The sequence below is a fragment of the Ahaetulla prasina genome, chromosome 2 (genome assembly GCF_028640845.1).
Source record: "Ahaetulla prasina isolate Xishuangbanna chromosome 2, ASM2864084v1, whole genome shotgun sequence".
Lineage (NCBI taxonomy): Eukaryota > Metazoa > Chordata > Lepidosauria > Squamata > Colubridae > Ahaetulla > Ahaetulla prasina.
This window is the reverse complement of record NC_080540.1, coordinates 35,461,739-35,488,811: the sequence shown is the minus strand read 5'-3', so window position 1 is coordinate 35,488,811 and position 27,073 is coordinate 35,461,739. Positions and strand designations below refer to the sequence as shown.

The 27,073-nt window shown below is 39.4% G+C and overlaps 1 protein-coding gene across 4 annotated transcripts in view; it reads right to left on the bottom strand.

Annotated features, from left to right (window-relative positions):
• PTPRG (protein tyrosine phosphatase receptor type G) overlaps positions 1–27,073 on the bottom strand; it is a 783,870-nt gene that overhangs the window by 211,205 nt on the left and 545,592 nt on the right. For all 4 annotated transcript variants that reach the window (XM_058166065.1, XM_058166066.1, XM_058166067.1 and 1 more), the window contains one exon: positions 24,481–24,576. In XM_058166065.1, the coding sequence (XP_058022048.1) occupies positions 24,481–24,576 (96 nt within the window). The remainder of the gene's footprint in view (positions 1–24,480; positions 24,577–27,073) is intronic.

Genomic DNA, 27,073 nt, shown 5'->3' with positions numbered 1-27,073 from the left:
CACCTCTATAACTGGCTGGTTTGGTTCTGCAACCCAACAAGAAAGACACAGACTTCAGAAGATAATTAGAACTGCAGAAAAAATAATTGCTACCAACCTGTCTTTCATTGAGGACCTGTATACTGCACGAATCAAGAAGAGGGCCGTGAAAATATTTACAGATCCCTCACATCCTGGACATAAACTGTTTCAACTCCTACCCTCAAAACGACGCTATAGAGCACCGCACACCAGAACAACTAGACACAAGAACAGTTTTTTCCCCGAAGGCCATCACTCTGCTAAACAAATAATTCCCTCAACACTGTCAAACTATTTACTAAAATCTACACTATTATTAATCTTCTCGTTTTCATCACCAATCTCCTTCCACTTATGACTGTATGACTGTAACTTTTTGTTGCTATCATTAAGGCAATCTATGATATCATTTGTGTTGTAAATGTTGTACCTTTGATGAAGGTATTTTTTTTCTTTTTCTTTTATGTACACTGAGAGCATATGCACCAAAACAAATTCCTTGTGGGTCCAATCACACTTGGCCAATAAATTCTATTCTATTCTATTCTATGTACGGTTTGAAATTCTTGTCCTGTGTTATTGCGATACTATATACAAAATGGAAAAACTTAAAAGCATCAAGATGTTTAGGCTTGTTTTTTTCTTTCAGTGACCTAACAATATGCTCTCTCTGTCATTGACATTTCCATAGATTGTTTTATCCTACTTAACAAAGGGCACTAAAAGACCATGAGTGTATGAAACAGGCTTATTTGTTCTCAAAATGCAAGCTCTCCCAAACACACCTGTGACTTGCATATTTGTATCACTTGAGAATTATCTCCAATCAAGTGACTATCAGGTTATTGCTATATATAGCTGGGTATTTACTCATGATTCCGGATAGCTATCATTTGAATATCTTGTGAAACTATAGCCTAGCATTCTCAGGTTTGAGTACTCTTCCTTTTGTTCTACAGTGCAACTACTGTAAACAGCTGAAGTGTTCTTTGGAACTCTATTCTTTCATTTAGGTTGGTTATAGTTTCTTTAAAAGTTGTCAGCTATCTATCTCCTCATTCAAGTTGGCCTGTTGAAAGGTAACCTTCTTGGGGTTCGCAGCATGGAACAGATTGGTTTGATGAAAAGTAATCTTGTTGTGGTTCACAGCATGAATCAAACAGGTTAATCTAAACAAAAATAAAAAAGCAAACTTTGAAAAGATTCTTTTCACGGCTGTAGTGGAAAAGGAGGGAGAAATGTGTAATTCTAATACCTGCTTCCATTTATTCTTGTTACGCTAAGCCATGAGAAGAGTGTGACAAACATTGCTCTTGACCTTGGGTGCTAGAGCAAACGTGCTATTTATAATCACTGGAGACCTCATCATTTTTAAAGCTTTTCTTGATTCTTCATGGGATTCAGTAGACTGGCGCTGCTGACTTTTATTATTCAAACCTGCACTTTCTGGTTTCTCTTTCAAAAATATTACTGAAAGGCAATCTATGGATGGTGTTGGCTAGAATGGTCTCTCATTGTGTCCAAGTGTGGAAAAGAGTTGTGCAACTTGGACCCAAAGTACAACAATTAGTCATACACTGAAACTAATGGACAAGAAGAACTGGGTCAAACATAATTAGTATCCCAAAGATCTCTAAACCCAAGGTGGTAGAATCTCAAAAACTGAGCCTACTAGAGATCAAAATCTAGAAAAGTCTGACCATAAATCGAGGAAGGGCCTCCAAAAATCCCACATGATGGCTACATGGGCCTCCAAATCAATACAACCCAGATGACAATGCCAAGAAAATGCCAAGCATGGGCTGTTAGCTAGAAAAGTAGTTTCTGTTACAGTGGTCAGGCTTTTGAGACATTCTTCTTGTCCTATGGATCTTTCTTCTGAAATGTACTGTATTCTGCACCTCTAACCACTTGTTAATGAGGAAGTTTCTCCCTCCTATTTGTTTATGTTCCAATTATTTTCTCCCAACTGCGACTATAGTAGTTGTTTGGAGAAAACTGATGTGGAATATGTATTATATGTAAGTAGATGATGAAAGGGGTGGTCTCTGCTCTCCTTTCCTTGTGTACACTATTACACTTATTTTCTCCCTAAGGCAGGGGTGTCAAACTCCCAGCTCATAGGCCAGATGCTTCACATGCTGGCTACGTCCACGCCCAGTTTAGCAAAGGGGAAAAAAGTTGTGATATGTCACATGACACTGCCATGATGCCGTGAGTTTGACACCCCTGGCCTAAGGGATTACATATGAACATTTGTTTATTTAAGCCATGTATGTGTAAAGGGAAGAGAAAAAAGTATTTTTTTTTAAAAAAAATGCTATTTCTTCTATATTACATCATTATGAGAATGTGGAATATCAGAAGGCAACCATTTGCTTAGTGATAGGGAAGGGAAGTTGTTATCCTGAAATCTGACGTACTGTAGAGATACAGGGACTATATACCTAACAAGATTAATTTAGATGCTGCTACTGTGACCAGGATATTATATAATCCAGAAACCAAAATGCAAACACAGTTTGCTTATACTGCACCTACAGTATAACCTTACTCTTGTTTCCTCATAAGTGAATTTTCAAATTATGCTGGAGACCTTGATCATTTAGAAGGATTATAATAGAGTGTATCAAGCAGTGAAAGAAAATTTAATAGGCAGATAAAAATAGTTAAGAAAGGAATTGTAATAATGCAGTTAAGGGATAAAGCATACCTTAGAAAACATTTCACTGTTAAAAACTGTTGAGTTCATTATTATCATTCACAGTTTTCCTCATTCTTTGTAATCTGTCTAATACTGTCTAATCTGTCTTTCAGGCTTTCTAAGCTTTTCCTTGAATGTTGTGTTGCTGTCCGATTCTGTTTCTGAATCTATTTCCTTTTCAGTAATGTCATCACTACAGGCTCCATAATTAAGTTGTATACAATTCTGTAGGAGAGACATACTGTATAAGGGAATAAGGAAACACCTTGGCCTCTGTCATATCATACATCATATCGACCGCGAGACACCTCACTTGTGGGGTGCCGCAGGGGTCGATTCTCTCACCCCTCCTGTTCAACATCTATATGAAGCCGTTGGGTGAGATCATCAGTGGCTTTGGGGTGAGATATCAACTGTACGCTGATGATACTCAGCTGTACTTTTCCACCCCGGGCCACCCCAACGAAGCTGTCGAAGTGCTGTCCCGGTGTTTGGAAGCCGTACGGGTCTGGATGGGGAGGAACAGGCTCAAGCTCAATCCCTCCAAGACGGAGTGGCTGTGGATGCCGGCACCCCGATACAGTCAGCTGCAGCCGCAGCTGACTGTTGGGGGCGAGTTATTGGCCCCAAAGGAGGGAGTGCGCAGCTTGGGTGTTCTCCTGGATGCACGGCTGTCGTTTGAAGATCATTTGGCAGCCGTCTCCAGGAGAGCCTTTCACCAGGTTCGCCTGGTGCACCAGTTGCGCCCCTTCCTTGATCGGGATGCCCTATGCACAGTCACTCACGCTCTGGTTACCTCCCGCCTGGATTATTGCAATGCTCTCTACATGGGGCTCCCCTTGAGATGCACTCGGAGGCTTCAGTTGGTCCAGAATGCAGCTGCGCGGGTGATAGAGGGAGTCACACGTAGCTCCTATGTGACACTTCTCCTGCACAGACTGCACTGGCTTCCTGTTGCCTTTCGGGTGCATTTCAAGGTCTTGGTAACCACCTTTAAAGCGCTCCATGGCTTGGGACCTGGGTACTTACGGGACCGCCTTCTGTTACCTCATGCCTCCCACCGACCCTACGCTCACACAGAGAGGGCCTTCTCAGGGTGCCGTCCGCCAGACAATGTCGGCTGGCGGCCCCCAGAGGAAGATCCTTCTCTGTGGGGGCCCCCACTCTTTGGAACGAACTCCCCCCTGGTTTACGTCAAATTCCTGACCTTCGGACTTTTCGCATGAACTGAAAACATATTTGTTTGTTCGTGCGGGGCTTTCTTAAATTGTTTAATTTTAAATTTTAAATTTTTTCTCTGGTTTTAATTGGGGTTTTTAGATTCTTAATTCTTAATTATTTCAGCCATACTGTATAATAAGTTTTTTAATTGTATTTTAACTGTATATTGTTCTTTTTTATCCTGGCTGTACACCGCCCTGAGTCCTTCGGGAGAAGGGCGGTTTATAAATCCAATAAATAAATAAATAAATAAATAAATACAGCCCACACAAAATTTACAAATGTCCACTGATCTTTCATTAGAGAGATAATATGTGTTCCCTGCTAAATGCTATTTGTGTTTGCCAAGGAGAGAAAGACAAGCAAGATAACACCCCATTAGAAAGCAAAATTTGATACTTCATCTGTTATTCTGTTATTTAAGCCGAAAACAAAAGAAACAAACAAAATTAGAAAACCCAAACCCAAAACATGGATTTTACATACTCGAAACGTGTGTGAGAGTATCCATGGTGTAGGGAAAGAGAAGGTTTTTTTCCATTCTTATACATGGATATGGATAATTCAATGCAGCTAAATTGAATCTTAAAGTAAATAAATTCTTAGCAAGTCACATATTGAATCTGCTTCACAGTAGGAGGAAATCATACACTCTGGTGCTTTAAAGTGAGATGTAACAATTCATCTTTTATGCTTTTGCCCAAAGTCAAATGATGATTTATTTTATACAGAATTTAAGTTACAACACTCTGGTGTTTGGGTCAGTGAACTGTTCAATTTTGATCGAGAAAAAGCATGGATTTGGCCAAATCTTTTATTCAAACTTTAGTGCATGTCAATTACTAAGGTAATTACTAACATGGAATTATTTTTTCAAAGATCACTCCCCATAACATAGTTCTCACTGGAAGACTATTCTTGAATAGTAATGCCCAACCAAGAATGGAGGTGAAATGCCCAATTCCAGAAGATTTGAAGAAGGAACCTGGAATTAGACTATAATAGTGGACTATCTTCTTGTATTCTGTTGACTATTTATAATAACCAGAACAGTTTGTATCCACATATTATGCACCTAAATGTAAACACTGTGCTTACTTAGCTGGTCAGTTCTAATTTCTACAGCCCTCCTTAATATTGTTGAATGAACAGATAACCAATATATTCTCCAGATTAACTTGTGTGCAAAATCATTCCACAAGAAAGATTTATTTTTGCCATTTTCTTCTTTACGGCCTCTAAGAAATTTTGCCTGAGGCTGAGATCTAAGAATGGAGATTTAAGAATGTAAACCTGCTAAACATATTGATGAGTGAATCAGGAGAAGGATAGCAGGAGAGATTATCTCTATTCTGGATTTTTTTTTCTCTTTTCCTTCAAAAAGTAACCTTCCTAGTCTACAAGGTTGTAAACAAAGTTTGTTTGATTCTGTCTCCACAGGATAACCCTCGTATTTTTTCCCTCAGAAATTTTGTCCTGCATTTAAGATGAATTCTTTTTTATTACAAATGCTGAAGAGTTCAGAGATGAAGATCTTAATATGCTGTCCGAATATCATTCATCGCCTTCCTGTATCTTGCTGTGCCTTCTTCAACCCCCTTCAGATATGTGAAGAAATTACCGGTACTCCTCACAGTGTAACCTCACATATCCACAGCAATCCCACATAAATCAAGTTTGGTTTTGTTACATTTTACAACACTTATGCAGAAAACTGCTCATCCTAGCCTCAAACATTTAATAATGCACAAGAGCAACTACCTAATTGCAACTAAATGTGAGACAGTTTTCTAAATATTGAGTGGACCGTTGAGAGGTATACGCAACCTATGTCACATTCAAAAGAACATGTAAGAGGCTTTGGGGGTGGATGGGTTGTACACTGTATTGTATGGCTGTATCATTGTTGCTTCCAATTTACTGGTAGTACGAGCAATATAAGTATCACTAGTAAGAGCTGTGATGGCACAGTAGTTAGAATGCAGTATTGCAGGCTAACTCTACTCACTGTCTGAAGTTCAATCCTGACTGGCTCAAGGTTGACTCAGCCTTCCATCCTTTCAAGGTCAGTAAAATGAGGACCAAGATTTCTGACTCTGTAAACCGCGTAGAGCAGGGCTGTCAAATCCGGGCCAGATGCGTCACGCACTGTCCATGCCCACGCCTGGTTTAGTAAAGGGTAAGAAAGTCACGATACATCACGAGATGACTCCATGGCGACGCAAGTTTGATACCCTTGGCTTAGAGAGAGATATAAAACAGCAGTCCCTGACCTTTCCAACTCTGCGGACCAGGAGCAGCAGTGGTAGTAGTGGGGGGGGGGGAAGAGGGGAAAGTTTCGTGTGCCCACTGCTTGTACAAAGCCGCGGTGTGGCTCAGGCTGTAAGAAGCCTGTTATTAAAACACAGCTGCCTGCAATTACTGCAGGTTCTAGTCCCACCAGGTCCAAGGTTGACTCAGCCTTCCATCCTTTATCCTTTATCCATCCTTTATAAGGTAGGTAAAATGAGGACCCAGATTGTTGGGGGGGCAATAAGTTGACTTTGTAAATATACAAATAGAATGAGACTATTGCCTTACACACTGTAAGCCGCCCTGAGTCTTCGGAGAAGGGCGGGATATAAATGTAAACAAAAAAAAATGGAGCTTCATGCATTCACACAGTTGTCTGCCACTTGCGTGGCCCAGTTCCTAACATTCCCAGCCCAGTGGTTGGGGCTCCTGCTGTAAAACACTATGAATTGATATATAAGATTTATATAAGTGCTATTGCTATTACTATCACTGCTCATTGCTATTACCCGCATAATTTTTAAGTAGAGTATTACAGGTAGTCGTTGACTTACAATTGTAATTAAGCTGTAATTATACTCATAAATTGTGCTGGTCTTTGAGTGTGTAATCACATGCCCATGGTTGATTTTACAACCATTTTTACAGTACAGGTAGTCCTTGACTTACAACAGTTCATTTAGTGACTGTTCGAAGTTACAACAGCACTGAAAAAAATGACTTATGACCATTTTTCACATTTATGACCATTGCTGCCTCCCTCTGGTTCATGTAATTTACATTTGGATGCTTGACAATTGAATCATATTTCTGACGGTTGCAATGTCCCGAGTCGTGCGATCACCTTTTGCAACCTTCTCATAAGCAAAGTCAATGGAGAAGCCAGATTTGCTTAACAAGGGTGTTAACTACTTTAACAACCGCAGTGATTCACTTAACGAATGTGGCAACAAAAGTCATAAAATGGGGCAAAACTCACTTAACAAATTTCTCACTTACCAGCATAAATTTTGAGCTCGATTGTGGTTGCAAATCAAAGACTATATGTAGTCCTTAAATACACACAGCAGCCATTAAGCAAACCCATTATCAACAATGGGTGGCCTTTGTCAAAAAACAGAAGCAAATGCCAGTTTCTGGCAAAAAAGTCATGGATCACTGTCACATGACCACGAGACATCGAGGACCCCAAATGTGATCATGTGACTGATGGGGGAGGGGAAGGTGGCCGTTGGAACTTTGAATCTGAGTTGTGCGTATCTTTTGGGGGTGGGGGGGTCCATCATAACTTTCAATGGTCACTAAGTGATTGCTTTCAAGCTGAGAACTTCCTTTACTTTCAGTATTAATTGTTACATTGGCTGTAAAAGACAATTTCTGACTAGCAAACCTTGATTAATATAAACTGGATGTATTTTATAACTACCGTAGTAATTAACTTGAAATATCTGAATTACACATGTGGAAAACAGAATTAGTTTTCATTTTTCATGGTTGCAGATAAAACAACAAAAAGAGAGTCTTGTTAATGCCTACAAACAAAGAATTGGAATGAGTTCAGGGTATCGGCTACTACCGGGCTAAGAATGAATTCATTCTCTAATACATGTTTTATGCAACCAAAATGCAGTAAGCCTCCTTTGGGTCAGCAGAAGTCAAAGGCTGAAGAAAAGCTGAAAAAAAAGCTTTAAGGAGGAAAATAAGCATAGCTCCATGAATTAACCAAACTCACTGTGTGGGTGTTTCAGTATCCATGGATGCCAATTAAGTATTCCATGTGTAAGTGTAAATTTGTGTGTGTGTGCATGTGTGTGTGTGTAGGAGTGGAATGAAAGACCTCATTGGTTGTAATTCCCATCTTATGTATTTTCCTTGTCTGCATTGCTTCCTCTTGCTCGTCACCTTTTAATAGTTGACTCTTTTATTCCTGGCAAAGAGAAAGTAGAAAAAATCTTCTAAAAATAAATCATATCAGAATCATGTATGTAACTGTCATAGATGTGTAATTTGTAGTGTTCCCCATGCCAGGTTTCCAGGAACTGACATAAGTTTGGTGCAAGAATAAAAAAAATATTCTATTAATAACCAAATTAGTTTGGGAAACTTGCCTTTCACTGGGTTGACTAAGCAACAATGTTTATAGGGGTCAAAACAAATGAATATAATTTAAGGCAGAGGTCTTCCTACTTTTTCAGAATCCCAGATCAAAAAGGGACCAAGAGTAAGAAATGGATATTAGAAGAGTCTCTACTGCTCGATCATCATCCAGCATGGATCATCATCCAGCATGGATCATGCTTTTCAGAGAATCACAAGCAAGGACAATCCCTACCATTCACTTAAGCTGTTAGTTAGTTAGTTAGTTAGTTAGTTAGTTAGTTATTTATTTATTTATTTATTTATTTATTTATTTATTTATTTATTTATTTATTTATTTATTTATTTATTTATTTATTTATTTATTACATTTTTATACCGCCCTTCTCCGAAGATTTTGATTTTTCTCTACTCAAATCTTACTGTGACATATTCATATCTTTTGAACTTTCCCAAATGTGAGAAGAATACAAATATTTTTTTTCTTTAAACCACACAGTAAAAGCAAATTTCTTTTACCAAGCCCCAAATTCTTAAACTGACCAGAAATACAGTTTAAGGCAGGGATCACCAATCTTTCGAACCTCAGGGACCACTAAATTCATAATTTTAAATCCCGCGGACCACTAATATGATCTGCCTAATGACCAGCTGGGTGGGCGTGGCAAGGTGGCCATGTGACTGGGTGGGCATGGCCAACTCAATGTCACTCATGAGATGAGGCCACTCCTCACCTCCCTGCCCGGGCTCCTTAGGACCCCAACAGGAAGCAGTTGCTGGAGCTAAACAGCCACCATGAGAAAGAGTTAGCAAAACAGTTCACTTCAAATTGGATCTGACCAAGAAGGAGGTCAGCAGAAGCACCTCACAGAGGACAATGAGCATAGTCTTTCCAAGCAGAGGAAAGACCTGCAGGAGTGCAAGGCCAGGTACCGGCGCCTGGAGCACCTCACAGAGGACTATGAGCATAGTCTTTCCAAGCAGAGGAAAGACCTGCAGGAGTGCAAGGCCAGGTACCGGCGCCTGGAGCTCAGTGGACTAGGATGGTCAGCCAGTTCCCGGCCATGATGCAGTCCCACTGGAACAAGGCCCTCTGGCTCTTGCCACCAGTGGCGCTTCCCCCCCAGCCTTTGCCCAAAGCCCACACCAGGAGGCTGAAGCAGACCCCAAGTTGGAATTTCTGCCCCCCTCCAACCTGCACAAAAAGACCCCAAAGGAGGAAACTCTCTGCAGCAACACAAATGTTCATTGCACATATCCGACTCAGTGGCTGTAGTTTGAGGACCCCTGATTTAATGCAATATAAAAAATGCAAATAATTTTTCTGGGGACCACCAAAATTTTCTCATGGACCACCAGTGGTCCACGGACCACCGGTTGGTGACCGCTGGTTTAAGGTAAGGTATAAAACACAAAAACCTCATGGCCTGCCATTGTTAGGGAATGCCTAACTAATTTCTTCTATTGTGATCAGCACTCTAGTTATCAATCTTCTCCCAAATCTCACCGGGATTGAAGGTAATATGACTGCTGTGACTGACTACCATTATTTTCTACCTATCAGCTATCCAAGTATTATCCGTTAAAGTCTTGTAATGAAATGTGCTCATAAACTGTTGGCTATCCAATTGAATATCTTTTGCTGAAAGAACACAAAAGTCACTTCTATTAAAAGCAAAGCTGATTTAATTCAGAGGGTAATAAATCACTGCATTCCAAATATGAACATCAATAGATTCTATAAATATTCTACTGCTAGCTTTACTTCCCAGCACTGACAAAGTAAAAAAAAAAAGGGATATCTTTGCAATAAACAATAAAATAACATTTGAAAATAAAAGAACATGGCTACCAGGGGAAAAAAGGGGTCAAGGAAACAGTGGACAATGTTAACATAGACCCCAATGCTATTTAAAAACTTAGTAATGTATATTGTTAGCCTATCAATTAAGAACAAATGCTATCATAATTAAGAAGCATTTGGAAATAAAAAATAAGTTTATCTGACAGAAATGATATATAGCTGAAATGTCCATAAAAGCTGCTTTGTCTGAGAATCTTCCTTTATTTTTATTCCTACAACAGCATTTCTGTGAGGTAGCATTGGAAAAGGACTATGGGTAAGAGACCAAAGTCATGCCCTTAGTGTCCATGAGTAGAGTAGAATATGAGCCTGAGTGTGTTTTTTTGAGAGCAGGAATACAGGAATACATGACATTATTGTCATGACATGAAATGACACAATCTCTGGGAAGGCAATCTCTTTCCATTTTTCCTTGCTACGCATCAAAAATAGAATTTTTTAACTTGGTTCATATGACATGATCCAGTTTGTCTGCTGCACTTCATTTCATTGCTACCAAATACCTCTCACCGACCCGTGCGCTCCCACAGAGAGGGACTCCTCAGGGTGCCGTCAGCTAGGCAGTGCCGTCTGGCGACACCCAGGGGAAGGGCCTTCTCTGTGGGGGCTCCCACCCTCTGGAACGAACTCCCCCCAGGACTTCGTCAACTTCCGGACCTCTGAACCTTTCGTCGTGAGCTTAAAACGCACTTATTCATCTGCGCGGGACTGGATTAGATTTTAAAGTTATTGGTTTTAAGGGTTTTTTATTATTTATATTGTTTTTTAAATTCGGCAATAGAATAAGTTTTTTAATTGTTGTTTTTTAATTTGTATTTATATGTATTTTAACTGCCTGTGAACCGCCCTGAGTCCTTAGGGAGATAGGGCGGTATATAAATTTGAAAAAATAAAAAAAATAAAAATAAAATAAATAATAAATAATAAATAATCACAGACAAATGCTTCAAGTTCAACTGGCTAGTTGAACTGGCTATCTTATGGTAGGAATGTTGTCTCCCCTCTGATGTGTACAAGATAACCTTGATAAAGGAATGTAACAATCATTAGAGTAAATGACTACTGAATCCTGGGAAAGGATCTGAGAAAGAAACTCAAGGTAGGCCTGTCTTGATTTTCTTTCGTATAAGGCCTACACTATCTGCTATCTTTCAGGTCCTGCACCGCACCCCAGGAATGAGAGGGGGGTGGGTAACTAGGTGAAATTGACAAGTCATGCCAGATTCCCTTATAGCCCAAGTGACAGAAATGATGGTAAAACTTTCCTTTTCTTATTGTCCTTAAACCTTGCTGATGGAACAGTAACATGGCAATCGTTTTTTAATCAGGAACATGGCATACCTTCACTGGTCTGGCATGGGTGGGAAGGATAAAGAAGCCTGGGAATCTACCAATCAAAAGCCAATCAAAACAGTAGGCCATCACTATGATCAAAAAAGTAGAACAGGTTGAAGTTGAGCTGACGGCTCTTGAGCTGAAAAGACCAGGGTCCACATAATAGAATTCATGAAAGCTCTAACTTAACATGGTATGTGAACCCTCCTTATTTATTCACTGACTCTGTATCTGCAACTCTGGAATGTAGAAGAAGGAAAGGCAAAGCCTGAGGGTGGAGTCAAGAGAGGAATCAGCCTGGAGTTGTTATGTTCCCACAAGCGGTCCAAGTCCAGCCTTCTTGAATTTCATTAATTTAGTTCTGACTGTTAGTTAATTAGATTCTTGGTGTAAAAAGGTAAAGGTAAAGATTCCCCTCACACATATGTGCTAATCGTTCCCGACTCTAGGGGGTGGTGCTCATCTCTGTTTCAAAGCTGAAGAGCCAGCGCTGTCCGAAGACGTCTCCGTGGTCATATGGCCGGCATGACTCAACACCAAAGGCACATGGAACGCTGTTACCTTCCCACCACAGGTGGTCCCTTTTTTTCTACTTGCATTTTTTACGCGCTTTCAAACTGCTAGGTTGGCAGAAGCTGGGACAGGCAACGGGAGCTCACCCCATTATGTGGCACTGGGGATTCGAACTGCTGAACCTTTCGATCGACAATCTCAGCATTTTAGCCACTGAGCCACCGCGTCCCTCTTGGTGTAGGCATGAGCAATAAATCAGCTTAACTGGAACTTAACATGTGGCCCTAATTCTTCGCGCCTGACAAGAAGTTTCTCTATGGACATAACTGAAAGTCTTTTCTTATTTGCTACCTTATTCTCTTAACCAAAGTCGCAAAAACAAACAAACAAACCCCACCACAAGCTGACTTTCTCCATTTCTTTCGTCCATCCATCCTTCCTTCCTAAACTTGCAGGTCTCTAATGCGATTTCATTAAAAGGCAAAAGTGAAGGGCAATGTTGAGGTCAGTAGTCAAGTGAAATAAAACTGAGCCAAAGTGCTATAGCACATGCTACAGATCAGCTCATAGCTGAGTTGTAAGGAGCCAGGTTAAGAGTACAGGAGGATTATCTCAATTGGCTATCTCTTTCCAATTTTTTTTTAATGAGTCCCCAACAAACTTCTCTTGGATTGGGCCGTTTGGCAAACTCTTTCAAATCATGAGTTTTACATAAAAACTGCTTCCAGTTGCTTCTGCTGCTTTCTGAGCTTCAGTCAAATAGACTTTACATTTCTCTATATGGGCAATAAACTTTCTCATTGAAGAGAATAGTTCTTGATGCTCAATGAGCTTGGTCGTTTGCCTCGATACATTTCATTACCCATCTAGGGCACTGATGATGTTACCTAGTTGGATAATGAAACATCTGCAATGAAGCTCTGAGAGCACCAAGAACTGTAGAAAAAAAATTATAGAAAAGGAACTCTTTATCTATTGTGTCTGTTTATCTGATTATTGACCTGTTGTTAACTTAATATTCACTTCTGAAAATAAGCTTTAAAAGCTTAGTTGAATTATCTTAAGTGCAAAATGACAAGGCAACAGTTTGTAATCTTGTTTACTTATTTATGTCTCATTAAAAGTATTATGTGAAAGCCTCAGTTGATTAAAGATGGCAGTATTTTCTGCTCATTTTCTCTATTTTGCATAACTTTGCTTACCATGAGAGGGAACAGAGAGAAGGATATATAAGCACCTTAACACCCATTAGACCTATCTTAGTTTTTAGCCTACATCTCTATCAATAAAATCTAATAACATTTATGCCCTATAGGTGCTATCAACTGTATTAAAAGCCCCAACTCCAGAAAATCCACGTGCATCATGACCTTCATTACTACAGTATATAAAAAATAAAGAAAACCAGAGTGACTTTTAATTTACTCAATGTGGCCCAGTGTATTGGCTCTTGGCAATCGTCCTTGAATCTAATGAACTCGGCAAGAAAACTTTTATATGACTAAAGCTGAATTATTAAATAAGGGTAATAAAAAAGAGGGTTTTCATTATTAAAAGTGACACTAATAATTACACAGTATACTGTAACTCACTTAATTTAGAATCCAAAGGTAAAAAAAGAATGTATGGATGTTATTAAAGGAGATAGACCATGAGTAATAAAACACATCAGCTTGGGAGTGAGTTTAAATCTCATCTCAGGTAAAAACACATTAGGTGGATTTAGGCAAGTCACTCTTCCCTCAGCTTCCATTTCCCCGATCTACTCTATAGCACATTTGGGCTTATTACAATAACGAATGCAAATAATTTTGTTACTGTACTCATAAGTGAATCACAGCAAGTTCACACTGCATTCAATGCAGCTTATTACCAGCTAAGTGACTATAACAGATTTCTCCTACCTGATGACCTCTTATGTTTTGGGAATATATCTGTCAGTTTCACATCAGCATGGCTGTAAATCTTGCCTCTCCAGACATTCATCTCCTTATTCAAGAAAAGGCTTACTTGGCAAAAGTCTCATAGACACAGCTGGGCAAGATTAATTTCTTTCTTGCAAGCAAGAATGAAGCCAGTCAGATGCATGCAAATGATCTGTCCACCACGGTTTCCAAATTAAAAGTCTCCCATAGGTTCCCTCCACTTGGGTTTAAAGGCTTTTAACTCCTGCTTTTCCAAGTCAATGGAAACTTGGCCATTCTGTTGATGCCCTTGGAATGCACCTCATCAATGCTAACATAGCAGTTCTCCCTAGAAAAGTCACCACCACCGATTCCTTCCTTGGAAGCTTTCTTTCTTGTATGATCTTTCAGAGAAACTTGGATAGGGCTTCAAGATTTCTTCACTTTCCCTTATTACAATAAGAAACATTTCTGGAATCTTTCCTTTGCCAGTTTCTGTCCGCCAGCAGCCTGAGGAGCTGGCAACGAGTCGGACAGCAATGAGGCTGAGGAAGAACAGTCCTGGAGGCTGGGGAAGGCCCGGATGAAGCCTCTGCATTGGAGGCAGAGGTGGGGCCAGGGCCATCGGGGAGTGAGGTGCGGACTCCAGAGCCTCCAGAGGCTGACAGTACTGAGGCAGAGGAACAGGAGGAGCCTGTTCTTAATGCACACATGAGAAGAGCTGCCAGAAGACAAGAGCAGCTCAAGCAAAGAGGACGACTCGGGAGTAGGGCCAAGACATGAATGGCCCCTCCCATAAGGCTTAAAAGACAAGCAACAGCGTTTGGGCTCTTTGCTGGAAAACAATGTTGATAGCTTTGTCTTGTTGCATTTGTTTTGTATCGGTGTCTTCTGAATTTTTGCCAAGAAAGGCCTTTGGCAGTTTGCCTAATTGGACCAAGTGTGGTGATAGGACTGAGGAATTGTGTTGAGAGGAATTGACTTTAATTTAGTTGGACTGCGCTGAGAATGAATTAATTCTCAGCTGCTCTAATAAAGTTTGTTTGTTTTTACACTGACTGAATTTCCTACTACCTACTTGGGCCTGGGTCACAACAATTTCTTCACCTGGCTTGCTTCACAGGGTTGGCATCTGTCTTGAAAGAAGCCTTCATGGCTCTCTTACATGTCCCCCAATATTGGCTCTACATTTCTTTACATAGCCTTAGCAATAACATGAGATACCAGTAATATCTATGGAAGGAATTCACAATGCCTTCTCACTGGATTGGATTAATCTTTAGGAAGCAAGGGAAGCTGTAACCCACTGGCCAGCTGAGGAAGAAAGGCTAGTCACTTCTCCTAATTAAATAAACACAGTCCAAACTGTGAGGGTTTCATTGAAATCAGATTGAAGGAGAAATGGTAGTTAAACAAAAAAACATAGGAAGGTAGATCTCCCTATCTTCTCAAACATTCTATTTCTTGGAAAAAGGACTACTAGAACTTCACTATCATTTATCCTTCCTTTGCTGGCTTCTTCAGTAAAGAAGGAGATCAGAGAGAAGATATTTGGTGCTTTCCAGATGGGTCATGCCCAAAAAATACCTAGTTAAGGGGATTTGATCTGTGGATTAATGCAGCACATTTATATCCTGCCCTTCCTCCATATTTTTAAGATTTTTAAGATTTATTTTATTATTTTATTTATTATTATTATTATTTAGATTTTTATACCGCCCTTCTCCCGAAGGACTCAGGGCGGTGTACAGCCAGATTAAAACAGTGCAATATACAAATTAAAACAACAGTTAAAATAACATATTATATAATTGGCCGAAAATTAAAACCGTCAAATTTGACCCCAAAAATAAAATACCCCAATTAAAATTATCAAAATTCAAAAAATTTAAAAAATTAAAAAGTTAAGCCAGTCCCGCTTGAATAAACAAGTACGTTTTCAATTCACGGCAAAAGATGGTATATATTGTATTGTTGTTATACTTTTATTCCAAAAGCCACCAATGAAAGGTAGGTAGGACTGAAAGATAATGCATGGCCCAATATCATTCAGTCAACTTTCATGATGAAACCAGTCTTGAAACTGTATCTCTGTGGTTTTAGGACAATACCCTACCTGTCCCACTAATCAGTGCTGGTAAATATATGAAGGACCCAAATACATTACAGGTAGTCCTCAAGCCACAGCTGGTTAGAAAAGATTTCCTCGGGCTTCTTATGACCCAGATTTGACGTTCTGATTGCTGGCCCTTCATAATCATGTGATTGCACTTTGGGTGCTCAGCAACAGGCCACATTTACAGCTGTTTGCTGCATCTGTACTCATGTGACTGTGATTTATGATGTACTACTATGTCTTTACTTCTGATTTCTGCCAAAAAACCCACAGATTGTGGACAACGGATTCACTTATAGACTACCGCAAAAAAGGTTGCAGAATCAGGTGCAGGCACACAGGATTGGCTTAATGACTTGCACAGCCATAATTATGTGTTTGATTATCGTCGTAAGTTGAGGATTACGTGTACTAACTTTATGTGGCAAAATGTGCAGAACGTAATTGGTCCTTTGTATTTGTAACAAATTAAGGATGTTTAATTTATGACCTACCTGCTCCCATGTATGCACACACATACAGCATGTATATATACAGAAGTGAGTACTGTATTATCAATGGAAAGGACAGAAACTGACTTTTAAAAATCTGCTTGGTCAAAAGTCAGAAAGACATCTCAGGAAAACACTAACATTTTTTAGTTTGAAATTTTTTAAGCAGACATCACAGAAGAACCTCAGCAATATTAAGACTTTTCTGCCATGCCACCGTAAAACAAGGTTAAAGAAGGAACGGTCAAACTAAAATAGCTTAGGGAGAAAACTTTTATTTCATTAGATCTTCCTAAGATCCAGTTGTTGTGGTCCGCCAGCAGCCTGCGGATCTGGCAGCGGAGTCAGACAGTGAGGAGGCTGGGGAGGACAATGGGCCAGTCCTGGAGTCAGTGGAAGGCCCAGACGAAGGCTCTGCATCGGAGGCAGAGATGGGGCCAGGGCCAACTGGGAGCGATGCGTGGACTCCGGAGCCTCCAGAGGTGGACAGCAGAGAGGCAGATGAACAGGAGGAACCCGTTCCTAGTGCACACATGCGAAGACCTGCCAGAAGGCAAGAGCAGCTGAAGCAAAAAGGATCACTTGGGAGTAAAGCTAGAAGATGATTGGCCACTCCCATAAGGCTTAAAAGAGCAGCAACGAGCTGTTGGGTTCTTTGTGGAAAAGCAACGTTGGTTCCATTGCTTCTTGTCAGCATCTCTTGAACTTTGTGAGGTTTTTGCCAAGAAAAGCCTTTGGCAGGTTGCCAAAAGGTTGGTGATAAGGCTGCAGGACTGTTTATGAAGGATTTGTTTTGGGCTAAGAGAATTAATTCATTTTCAGCTGTTTTAATAAAATAAGTTTGTTTTTGTCAAGGTTCCAAGTACACCCCCAACAAAAGAAGACTTCGAGGCTTGAATTTCCTCAAAAGCTCCATTTTATTAAAGATGTCGTATTGGCACATCTGTGAAAACCTGAATCTGAAAGCTTCCAGGTTTTCCCCACCCAAAAGAAATTCCAAGTCTCTTCCTCTGCACCCACATGTCCATCACATGATACAATCAGGCACCATCCAAAACTGAAGATACCTCCCTGTCACCTTATGCAGCTGCAGGGCACCTTGGCCTTGACTCTCTGAGAAAAGAATGTTATTTGACAATATATCATCCACACTCTATACAATCCCACCCTCCCAATTTCCCACAATAGAAAATGTGGCAGGCCCGAAGGCCCAACTATAAAAGATGGCTTCCAGGTCTGACAGTTCTACTTTTTGATTGGTACACCATACAATTCACAAGACAGAAAACATCTACAAGGGAAACCAACCGGAGCATAGGAATATCTACACAAACTCCCAGAAATGTATTTTGGGATTCAAAATGGCTGTCAAAAGCCTTGTGATATTTGAAACGCTCGATATTGGTTGCTTTAATTATACCATGGTTTTATTTTTTACTTTCTTTTAGAGATAAAATAAGACAGAAAGAATGATGCATGGAATCGTACCTCTCACCCTCAAAAAATATTCCTTTCAGTAGTCAGAATAGTGCACTTTCCCACTGAGTGGGAGGTAATGAATTGTCTCTCTGTCTAATATATACCTTAGCTGTCAGATAGAAGATCAAATGCAAATTCCCTTCTGGTAAGCTGAGCACTGCATTTAAGTTTGGAGTTGGGTGGGGGAAAATGTATGAGTGATACTGCAAAGTGAGTGGGACCACATCATAAATGCAGTTGCTATGAGATTTTTCATTTTTCTCCCCGTTTGGGGATTTTTATTTGTTTTACTGGCATTGAGCCTTCTTAAAGCTTTCACTAGTTTTTTTTTTTTTTTGGTGATTCTTCTACTTGAAAGACAGCATGTTTGTCAGGCTTGGAAGCCATCTTTTGTTTTAGGCCTTCACAGTAGTGGGTTTCAAATCCTGCCGCTACCGGTTTGCTTGCGGGCGTGCATACGCTTGCGCGTGACACTTTTGTGACATTCTGCGCATATGCAGAGATGTCTGGGCAGGTGGGCAGAGCCTCCCGCCGCTACGATACAGGGCAAACTAGTAGCAACCCACCACTGGGACTTCAGACCTGCCACATTTACTACTGTGAGAAACTGGTAGGGGGGATTGTGTAGAGCATGGGTATTATATATAGTCATAATAACATTCCTTTCGCAAGAAGTCAAGGACAACTTGCCTTGCACCTGGAAGCCTGGAGCTGGGAGGCATTTCCAGTTGGAACGATGTTTGATTGGACCATGTGATGGACCTGTGGATGTTGGGCAACTTTCCTTTGGGTGGGGAAAACCTGGGAACTTTCAGATTCGGGTTTTCCCAGATGCGCCAATATGACATGTCTAATAAAATGTAACTTTGAAGAAACTCAAGCCTCAGAGTTTTCTTTCTTTGGGGGTGTTACTTGGAACCCTGACAATGTTCATGAAATGGGTACTGGGTTCCAAGTATATAATATATATTTGGAAAAATATATATATATATTTTAAAGGAGCTTCCACATCACGTGTGCCCTTGAACTCAAAGGTTTGTCTTTTCTAATCTAGTCAAATAATTGGTCAGGAAAACTGTTAAGACAGAAGTGTGCAGTTCAACAAGCGACAAAGCACAGGGACATGCTATTTTTATTGGCCTGTATTATAAGTATAGCTAAGTATAGCTACAGTTAATTATGGTCCACATCAGAGGTGGGTTTCATCAGGTTCTGACCAGTTCTGGAGAAATGGTAGTGAAAATTTTGAGTAGTTCGGAAAACGGGTAGTAAAAATTCATTCATACAATTGGCCCCACCCCCATCTATTTTCTGCCTCCCAAGACCCAGCTGATAGGGAGGAAGTGGAAATTTTGCAGTAACCTTCCCCTGGATTGGGGTGGGAATGGAGATTTTACAGTATCCTTCTGCCACGTTCACCAAGCCACACCCACAGAACCGACTGTAAAAAAATTTTGAAACCCACCACTGGTACACATATTCCTAAGAACAATGGTGATTATAATTTTTTATCTCTTTGAATGTACTATCCCTCTTACATTGTAAATTGAAAGTTTCAGATATGATGCCCAATTATACCATAATTATCCCGATACAGAGTTGACAAATATGACGAGCATTCAAAGCTCATTCTCGCCCCATTATCCAATAATTAATGGGATCAGTTTGCTTCTTATAGTGATACTGTGTGTTTTACTTCCACTCTCAATAAGTGATAACTTTGTGATAACTCCACATGAAGGCAAAATACAAGATGCAGCTAAATTGTATGAATGAATACAGCAGGCAGGAAGATGAGGGATAATGCTTGCATCTTATTTTTCTAGTTTGGTGCTTTAAACAGTTTCTCTCCTATATAAAGGTAGGGAAGAATAAACGTAATATGCAAAAGCAGGGAATAAAATCTACACCTCAGAACAAAGGAAGAAAGTCCACAAAATGAGTTGCTTGTATTTTGATTTGTTTCTGAAAAAAAACCCCTCCTAGTAGCATTGTCTAAAACAGTGGTCTCCAATCTTGGCAACTTTAAGCCTGGGAGTTGAAGTCCTCCAGGCTTAAAGTTGCCAAGGTTGGAGATCCCTGGTCTAAAGTACAAATTACCAAACAGAAAACTAACGCAGCTTAAACTGTTTCAGAAAAAATATAAATTTTCACGGACACTGACATTTTAAAACAATTATAGAGTTTCTACTCCATCTTATTGTAACTCAAACATGTGTTTTTCTCCTGCCATTCAAATATCAGAAAGTTTGTTTATTGATTGCCCAAATAGGTTGTAAAAAAAAATGCTTTTATAAGGTAAAAAGAGGTTCTGAGGATCACAGCTCTGATACGCGATCGTGGGAGCCTTTTTTTTTACTGAGGTGTGGGGGAGAAGTCCATTGTTGCTCCCAGCAGGCTTCCCTGAAGTCTGCTAAGGCAAAAGACGGGGGGGGGGTTCATTTTTGAGAGAGAGAGAGAGAGAGAGAGAAGGGATGGATGGAGGAATGGAGGGAGGGAGGGAGGGAAGGAAGGAAGGAAAGAAAGAAAAAGGAGAGGAAGGAAGGACTACAAACCTGGCACTAGACGCAGCTTCAGAGGGAGACGCAGCTGGAAGGGACCTGGAAGTCATCTAGTCCAACCCTGCTCCAGCAGCACATTGTTAGTGAGTTTCTGTCTTTTGATCCCCCAGTCACATGGTTACATAGCCACGCCCACCCAGTCACATGATACCCCCCACCAAGCCACGCCCACCAAGCCACGCTCATAGAACTGGTAGGAAAGAAATTTAGATTTCACCACTGTCCTTCAGAGGTTGGGATTGGCACTCTCACAATTCCTTCATATTAGCCATACTGGCTTTTCCTGGGAGCTGCTAAAATATAAAACATTTGGAAGACATTGTTTTTCTACCCAAAGCATCTTGCAACAATCCTTCAGATTGGGGTGGGAGAGGGGAGGAATGATAAGCAAAATTATATAGCGACTGAGACCAAAGTTCATACAACTGTCCTCTGAATATAGATTAGAGCCCTGTACCAATTAGGAAAACATTTATGATCTCTCCTACATCTGTTGAACATGATTCATGCTAGTTACAGAATGAAATGAGAGACATAAATGAACATAAAAATAGAGTTCCATGCTGCCCTTCAAATAAGCATTTACTACTTAAAGTAATAATAATAATATTAATATTTTTATTTATAGACCGCCCTTCTCCCAAAGGACTCAGGGCGGTATACAGCCACAAATAAAATACAGAAAGAAAACAACAATACAAAACTAAAAACAACCCTTAAAAAACCTATTTAATATGGCTACTTATAGATAAAGTAAAGGAAAACTTTTGGAAATAAAATATATTCTTATTTACATCAGAAAAGCATGTGGCTGTTGATTATATACCGTCTTCAGGTTATCTGGGCAGGTCATCTACAAACTTTGCAGGTTCCTTTCCTATAAGATTTGCGGCTATATATATTTTGAACATTGAGGCAGTATTTGAAATGTTATACACAATCTATTCTGTCGATGATTTTTTTTAAAATAACCATTAATTCAGTCAGAGATTTTCTTTCCAGTTAAAACCCGCAGTTTTCACACCACGTGGTTTATTTTTTAATGCAGCTAATCCCAACAAACAAACAAACAAAAAACACATTAAAATCAAACTCTGAACAAAGGTCAGGTCCACTTTTCTAGACAATTATTTACAGTATGTACAATGTTACTGAATCCTAAGATAATGAGCTCTAGCGATAATAAGCTGTAACACCATTATTATTTTATTCAGACAAATACAGCTAAATACTTTGGAATCTTTCCATTGCTGGAATCTCTACAGCAAAGGCAAGCAGAAAGGTTCAGAAAAATCACTGTAGGTCAAAGTAGATGTTTACTACCTCTTTTGCTGTTACTGAAGGATTGGAGGGGTTTTTTGGTACACTACCAGGGGTAGCTGTGTTTTCATTTGGATAGAATAGCAATATGGGCATAAGATAAATATATAGGGCCACGGTGTGGCTCAGGCTGTAAGAAGCCTGTTATTAAAACACAGCTGCCTGCAATTACTGCAGGTTCTAGTCCCACCAGGCCCAAGGTTGACTCAGCCTTCCATCCTTTATAAGGTAGGTAAAATGAGGACCCAGATTGTTGGGGGGGCAATAAGTTGACTTTGTAAATATACAAATAGAATGAGACTATTGCCTTACACACTGTAAGCCGACCTGAGTCTTCGGAGAAGGGCGGGATATAAATGTAAACAAATAAATAAATAAAAAAAAATAGGTAGTCTTCGACTTAACTATTTTTCATTTAGCAACCATTCAAAGTTTCAATGGCATTGGAAAAAAACAACAACCAATCCTCACAGCATTCCACCCACCCCACCCCACCCCAGTCATATGATCCAAATTTGGCAGCTTGGCGCACATTTGTGCAACTGGCACATGTTCGCACATCCTAGGGTCATGTGATCACCACTTGTGACCATTCCAACCGGCTACCAACAAGCAAAGTCAATGGGGGAAACCCAGTTCTCTTAACAATGAGATTCACTTTATTGCAATGATTTGCTTAACAATCCTGGCAAAAGAGGTCGTAAAATCAGGCATGACTCACTCACTTAACAGAAAAACTGGTCCTGAACAGCTACCCAGAGTCACTCAACCTTTAGGTGAGTGGCATATACATTTCATAAATAAAAAGAATTGTAGTCATAAGTTGAGGATTACCTGTACTTGAAGGTTTTGATTACGCAGACAAAGAAAAAATAGCCCAGTGGTCAGGATGAGAACCCTATCTTTCCTTATATGAATGTGATTATTTTTGAAAGGTTTCAGATATATCCCACAGATAGAGTTTTAGGGGGGAACTGCACTTAGGCTTTTGAACTCTCATTGGAGGAAGGCTCAACTCAGCTCCTTGCTAACAATCTTCTTTATTTCAGAAACAATCTTCAGAAGTTGTGAAGATGTTTCTTTTGGGGACAGTCTTTTTTTTCATGTACAAGACTCTTGCTGTTTTTATCAAATTGCTGTTTTGACTTTGTTAATGGCTGCATTCACATAGCACATCTAGTCAGGATCCTGAAATAGACATTTTCCTGGGTTTGTGCAAAACAATGAACCATAAATTAACCAAGGATTTCAGATAATGCATTAAACCACACACAAAAAATCTGATCCAGATAGATAATAATAAAGTTTACCATGTTGTGCAAATGCAGCTGCTACATCATTAGCGAATTGATTTACATGTGTGTATACAGCCACTGTGTTTTGTTTTCTCAGCTACCATTTGTTGCTTTATATTTCTATATTTTGCTGTGTGATGTTTAGATCTTTGTAGAAGGATAGGCAAGATGTAGATAATTTAAATAAACAAATAGGTATAAAATACTGTAGGTTTTAAATTTGAAAGCAGAATGGTTATATGCATATTAGTTTCCCCAAAACCATAATCATTCATGGGGAAAAAAAACCTACCTGTTTCTGTTATGCTGTATGTTTTCTTCCCTGTATCTTAGCACATTTTTATTGCTGCGCTCTCCAATCATAGCCCTTAGACTAGTGCTGAAGATTAATGCAGATTGATAGAGAAACAAATATAGATATAAACAGACAGCTACATTTCACACCAAATAGTTCGAGCTTCCTCGTTCACACTGAAAGATGTATCATTTATATGTGGCAGCATTCTGGAATAAAGTCAAACCATCACTTTCCCCTCAATTTATCCTTTAAGTCAGGAAAGGAAAACCATTTCTCCAATATAATGAGACAAAGGAGCCGAAGACCGCTTCAATTTGGCTTGGCCTGTCAGCCATCACAAGCAGGGCCCCTGGAAAATACAACAAGTCCTCAGGTGTGCTGAAGCTGTAAATGAGCTCACCGAACATTCAGTTCGGTGGAAAAAAAAGCCCATCACAAAAAGAAGCTCCATAAATTCACCGAATTGGAAAAACCAGTTTCCCTGAGAAATTTAGCTACTGGATTTAGAAGTCAGATGCCATTACGGGGTGGTGGGGTTGTGGTGGTGGAAGGATGTTGAGAAGCGAAGCACTGACAATGTTGATCAATAAGTTGCAACCAAATTTAAAGTTTTCCTCCGGCTTAACTGGCCTGTTAATATTCTGCAAACCTGAGCAATGTGCTCCGGTAGCAAGGCAACTTTTATGATAAATGTGCTCTCCAATCTGTGCACCAGTCAGGCAGCTATAAAAATCAGAATAATTCATGCAAAGGTTTCCATTGTGTTTCTAAAAACACTTATTTACATTTTAAATCGCAGAGCAGACAATATGAAATATCCTTCATTTAGACAGGTGTAAGTGAGAAAACAGATGCATTCACTAAGCGGGGAACAATTCAACGAACAATAACAACCAGAATAATCATGGAAGGGGGATGGGAGATCTTTACCACTTGGAGTAAAGAGTAGGGGGCATGAAATAAACTTACCTGAAAAAACACAGCCATGGTTCCTATGATCCTTTTTTCTTGGATGGCTGTCCCGAAGCTGTCAAAGTCATCGGGGTTGTAGAAATAAATCTGCATCTGTGAAAAATGGAGCAAAAGGCATTTTTGAGAACCTGAAGGCAAGGTAACCTCTGTTGCTTTTGTCAATCCAGGAGACAAAAGATTAAATCTCTGGCTTTGTCATGAAGTTCGCTGACTAAATTTCATTCTCTTTCCCACTCGGGTTACCTCACCTATGTTATTTTATTATTATTGTTACTTACAGGGCTAGGAGGATTAGATGAAGTCCAAGAAGATGTATGAAAAATCCGTTTCAATTTAAAACCCCTTCCTCTTAATAATAAGAGACGCAGAACTTTTGAGACCAAGCTATAACATTTATTTTATTTTATTTTGTCATAACAATATATGTAGGTATCATACAAAAAGATTATATAATATATAAACACATATATGAGTAAATATAAGGAGGTATAAGCATATATGTATATAGGAAGGAGAAAAGAAAAACAATAGGACAGGAACGGTAGGCACTTTTGTGCGCTTATGCACGCCCCTTATGGTCCTCTTAGGAATGGGGTGAGGTTAATAGTAGAGAGTTTTTGGTTAAAGCTTTTAGGATTATGGGAAGAGACCACAGAGTCAGGTAAAGTATTCCAAGCACTGATGATTCTGTTACAGAAGTCATATTTTCTGCAATCTAGATTAAAGCGGTTGACATTAAGTTTAAATCTATTGGTTGCTCTAGTATTATTGCAATTGAAGCTGAATTTATATAATTCATATTTATATAATTTATATAATAATTATATAAATATAATCTAATTACAACAGCTATCCAAGAAGATTCAAGATCAGAGGAGAGATAATAAGAGTCATATGACAACTTTGAATCCTGAAATTCCATTTTGATAGATCCCTGCCTCATTTAGTTGCTGGCTGAATAACACATTAATAGTTCCCTGGTTTTAAATATGTGTTTATATGTGATGAAGAGGCACAAACAATATTAACCACTGCTGGTGATAGGGACTCCCTTGAATTTGAAATTGGTTTCCCTAACAATTTTTTCATCTCTTTTTTGGGGGGGGGTTGTGAACAAACAGTTAGGAAAACACTTCTATTTGAATTATCAAGTTGTATTTACATTTACAGTGGTGCCCTTTAACAGTTGTCACAATTATTTAGTTTTTAGGTTAAACTCTGCATCATTTTTCTCAACAGATTTGTCTCTTATGGAAAAAGAAATGCATACGGAGTATAATTAAGACAGAATGTTTGAACAGTTCTGCCTTTAGAGAAGACAGAATGGTTGGTATGGAAGCACATTAGCCAGTCATAGTGATGTACAGCTTATACAAATACGAAGGCAATCAAACAACAGCTTTACTCCATCTGCTTTTCTGCAGGAACTGTCCTAATTTATTAACTGAAAGGCACTACAAATTAGGGGCAGGCATGCACACAGCAACATTTGGGTGGCCTTCTGTGTTGAATAACCAACATCTGTGCTTTGACTGCTGTTCTGTGATAATAAACCCTTGCTGTGTTAGCAACATCTGCAGCTCAGTATTTCTTTCACCGGCGTGGGTGCTTTCAGCGGTAGCCTCACCTGTATTTGGCAATTTCCAACTAAGTGTGCTAGACTGCAAAAATGAGATCCTAATAATTGATGATGATGCTGGATTGGGATTCAGTAGATGCAAAAAACTAATCTTGCTGTGGATCAAGTTATTACAAATGTTTAGCATTATAGTAAATTAGGCAATTGATTTACTGGTAGTCTGCAAATTGCTAAATGAAAGACTATCTGTCTCTAGCTCAGATCTGTAATCTAGCATCTGGCAATAGTTCTCCAGATTCTTTAGCTTTCCTTGTGAACGCTCAGAATTGAAACTATTTGCCAGAAATCTTGGACAAATTTTTAAGAAGAATATATATGCCACTGAGTTTCCAATTAAATGTTCCTTGTGAGGACCTTTAGGTATTCTAATGTTGTCTTCCCCACCTGTTATTCCTACAGGTCTTAGCTAGTGTGGCCTATGATAGTATTGGTTGGAGTTACAGGATCTTCTCATCTGAAGGGTATAGTAATATTCTAGTTTAACACCCACCCACATTTATAACATTCCCTATAACTTAAACTACCATGTTTTTCCCAAAATAAGACCCTATTTTTTAAAAACTCAAAATAAGCACTTGGCTTTATTTTCGGGGAGTTCTTATTATGGTCAGATACTCTTGCTGTCTTGGCTGATTTCCAGCTCTGTCTCCCTAACCCTAACCAGAGGAAATGGCAGGGACTGGCTGTGCACTATGTTAAAATATTTTGGGGGAGGTCTTATTTTTGGGGGAGGTCTTATTTTCAGGGGAGGTCTTATTTTTGGGGAAACATGGTATTTTTAAAAAGTCAGGATATTCTCCTTTACCTTCTAATATTTCAGAATCATCTAATTAATGAATTTTAAATTGATTCAATTTCTATAGCCCAAATTAGCACATTTTCATATCTAAGCTATAACCCTGAAGAGCAAAAGCATTCTGAATTCTGAAAATGTCACTAACATGGATTTGT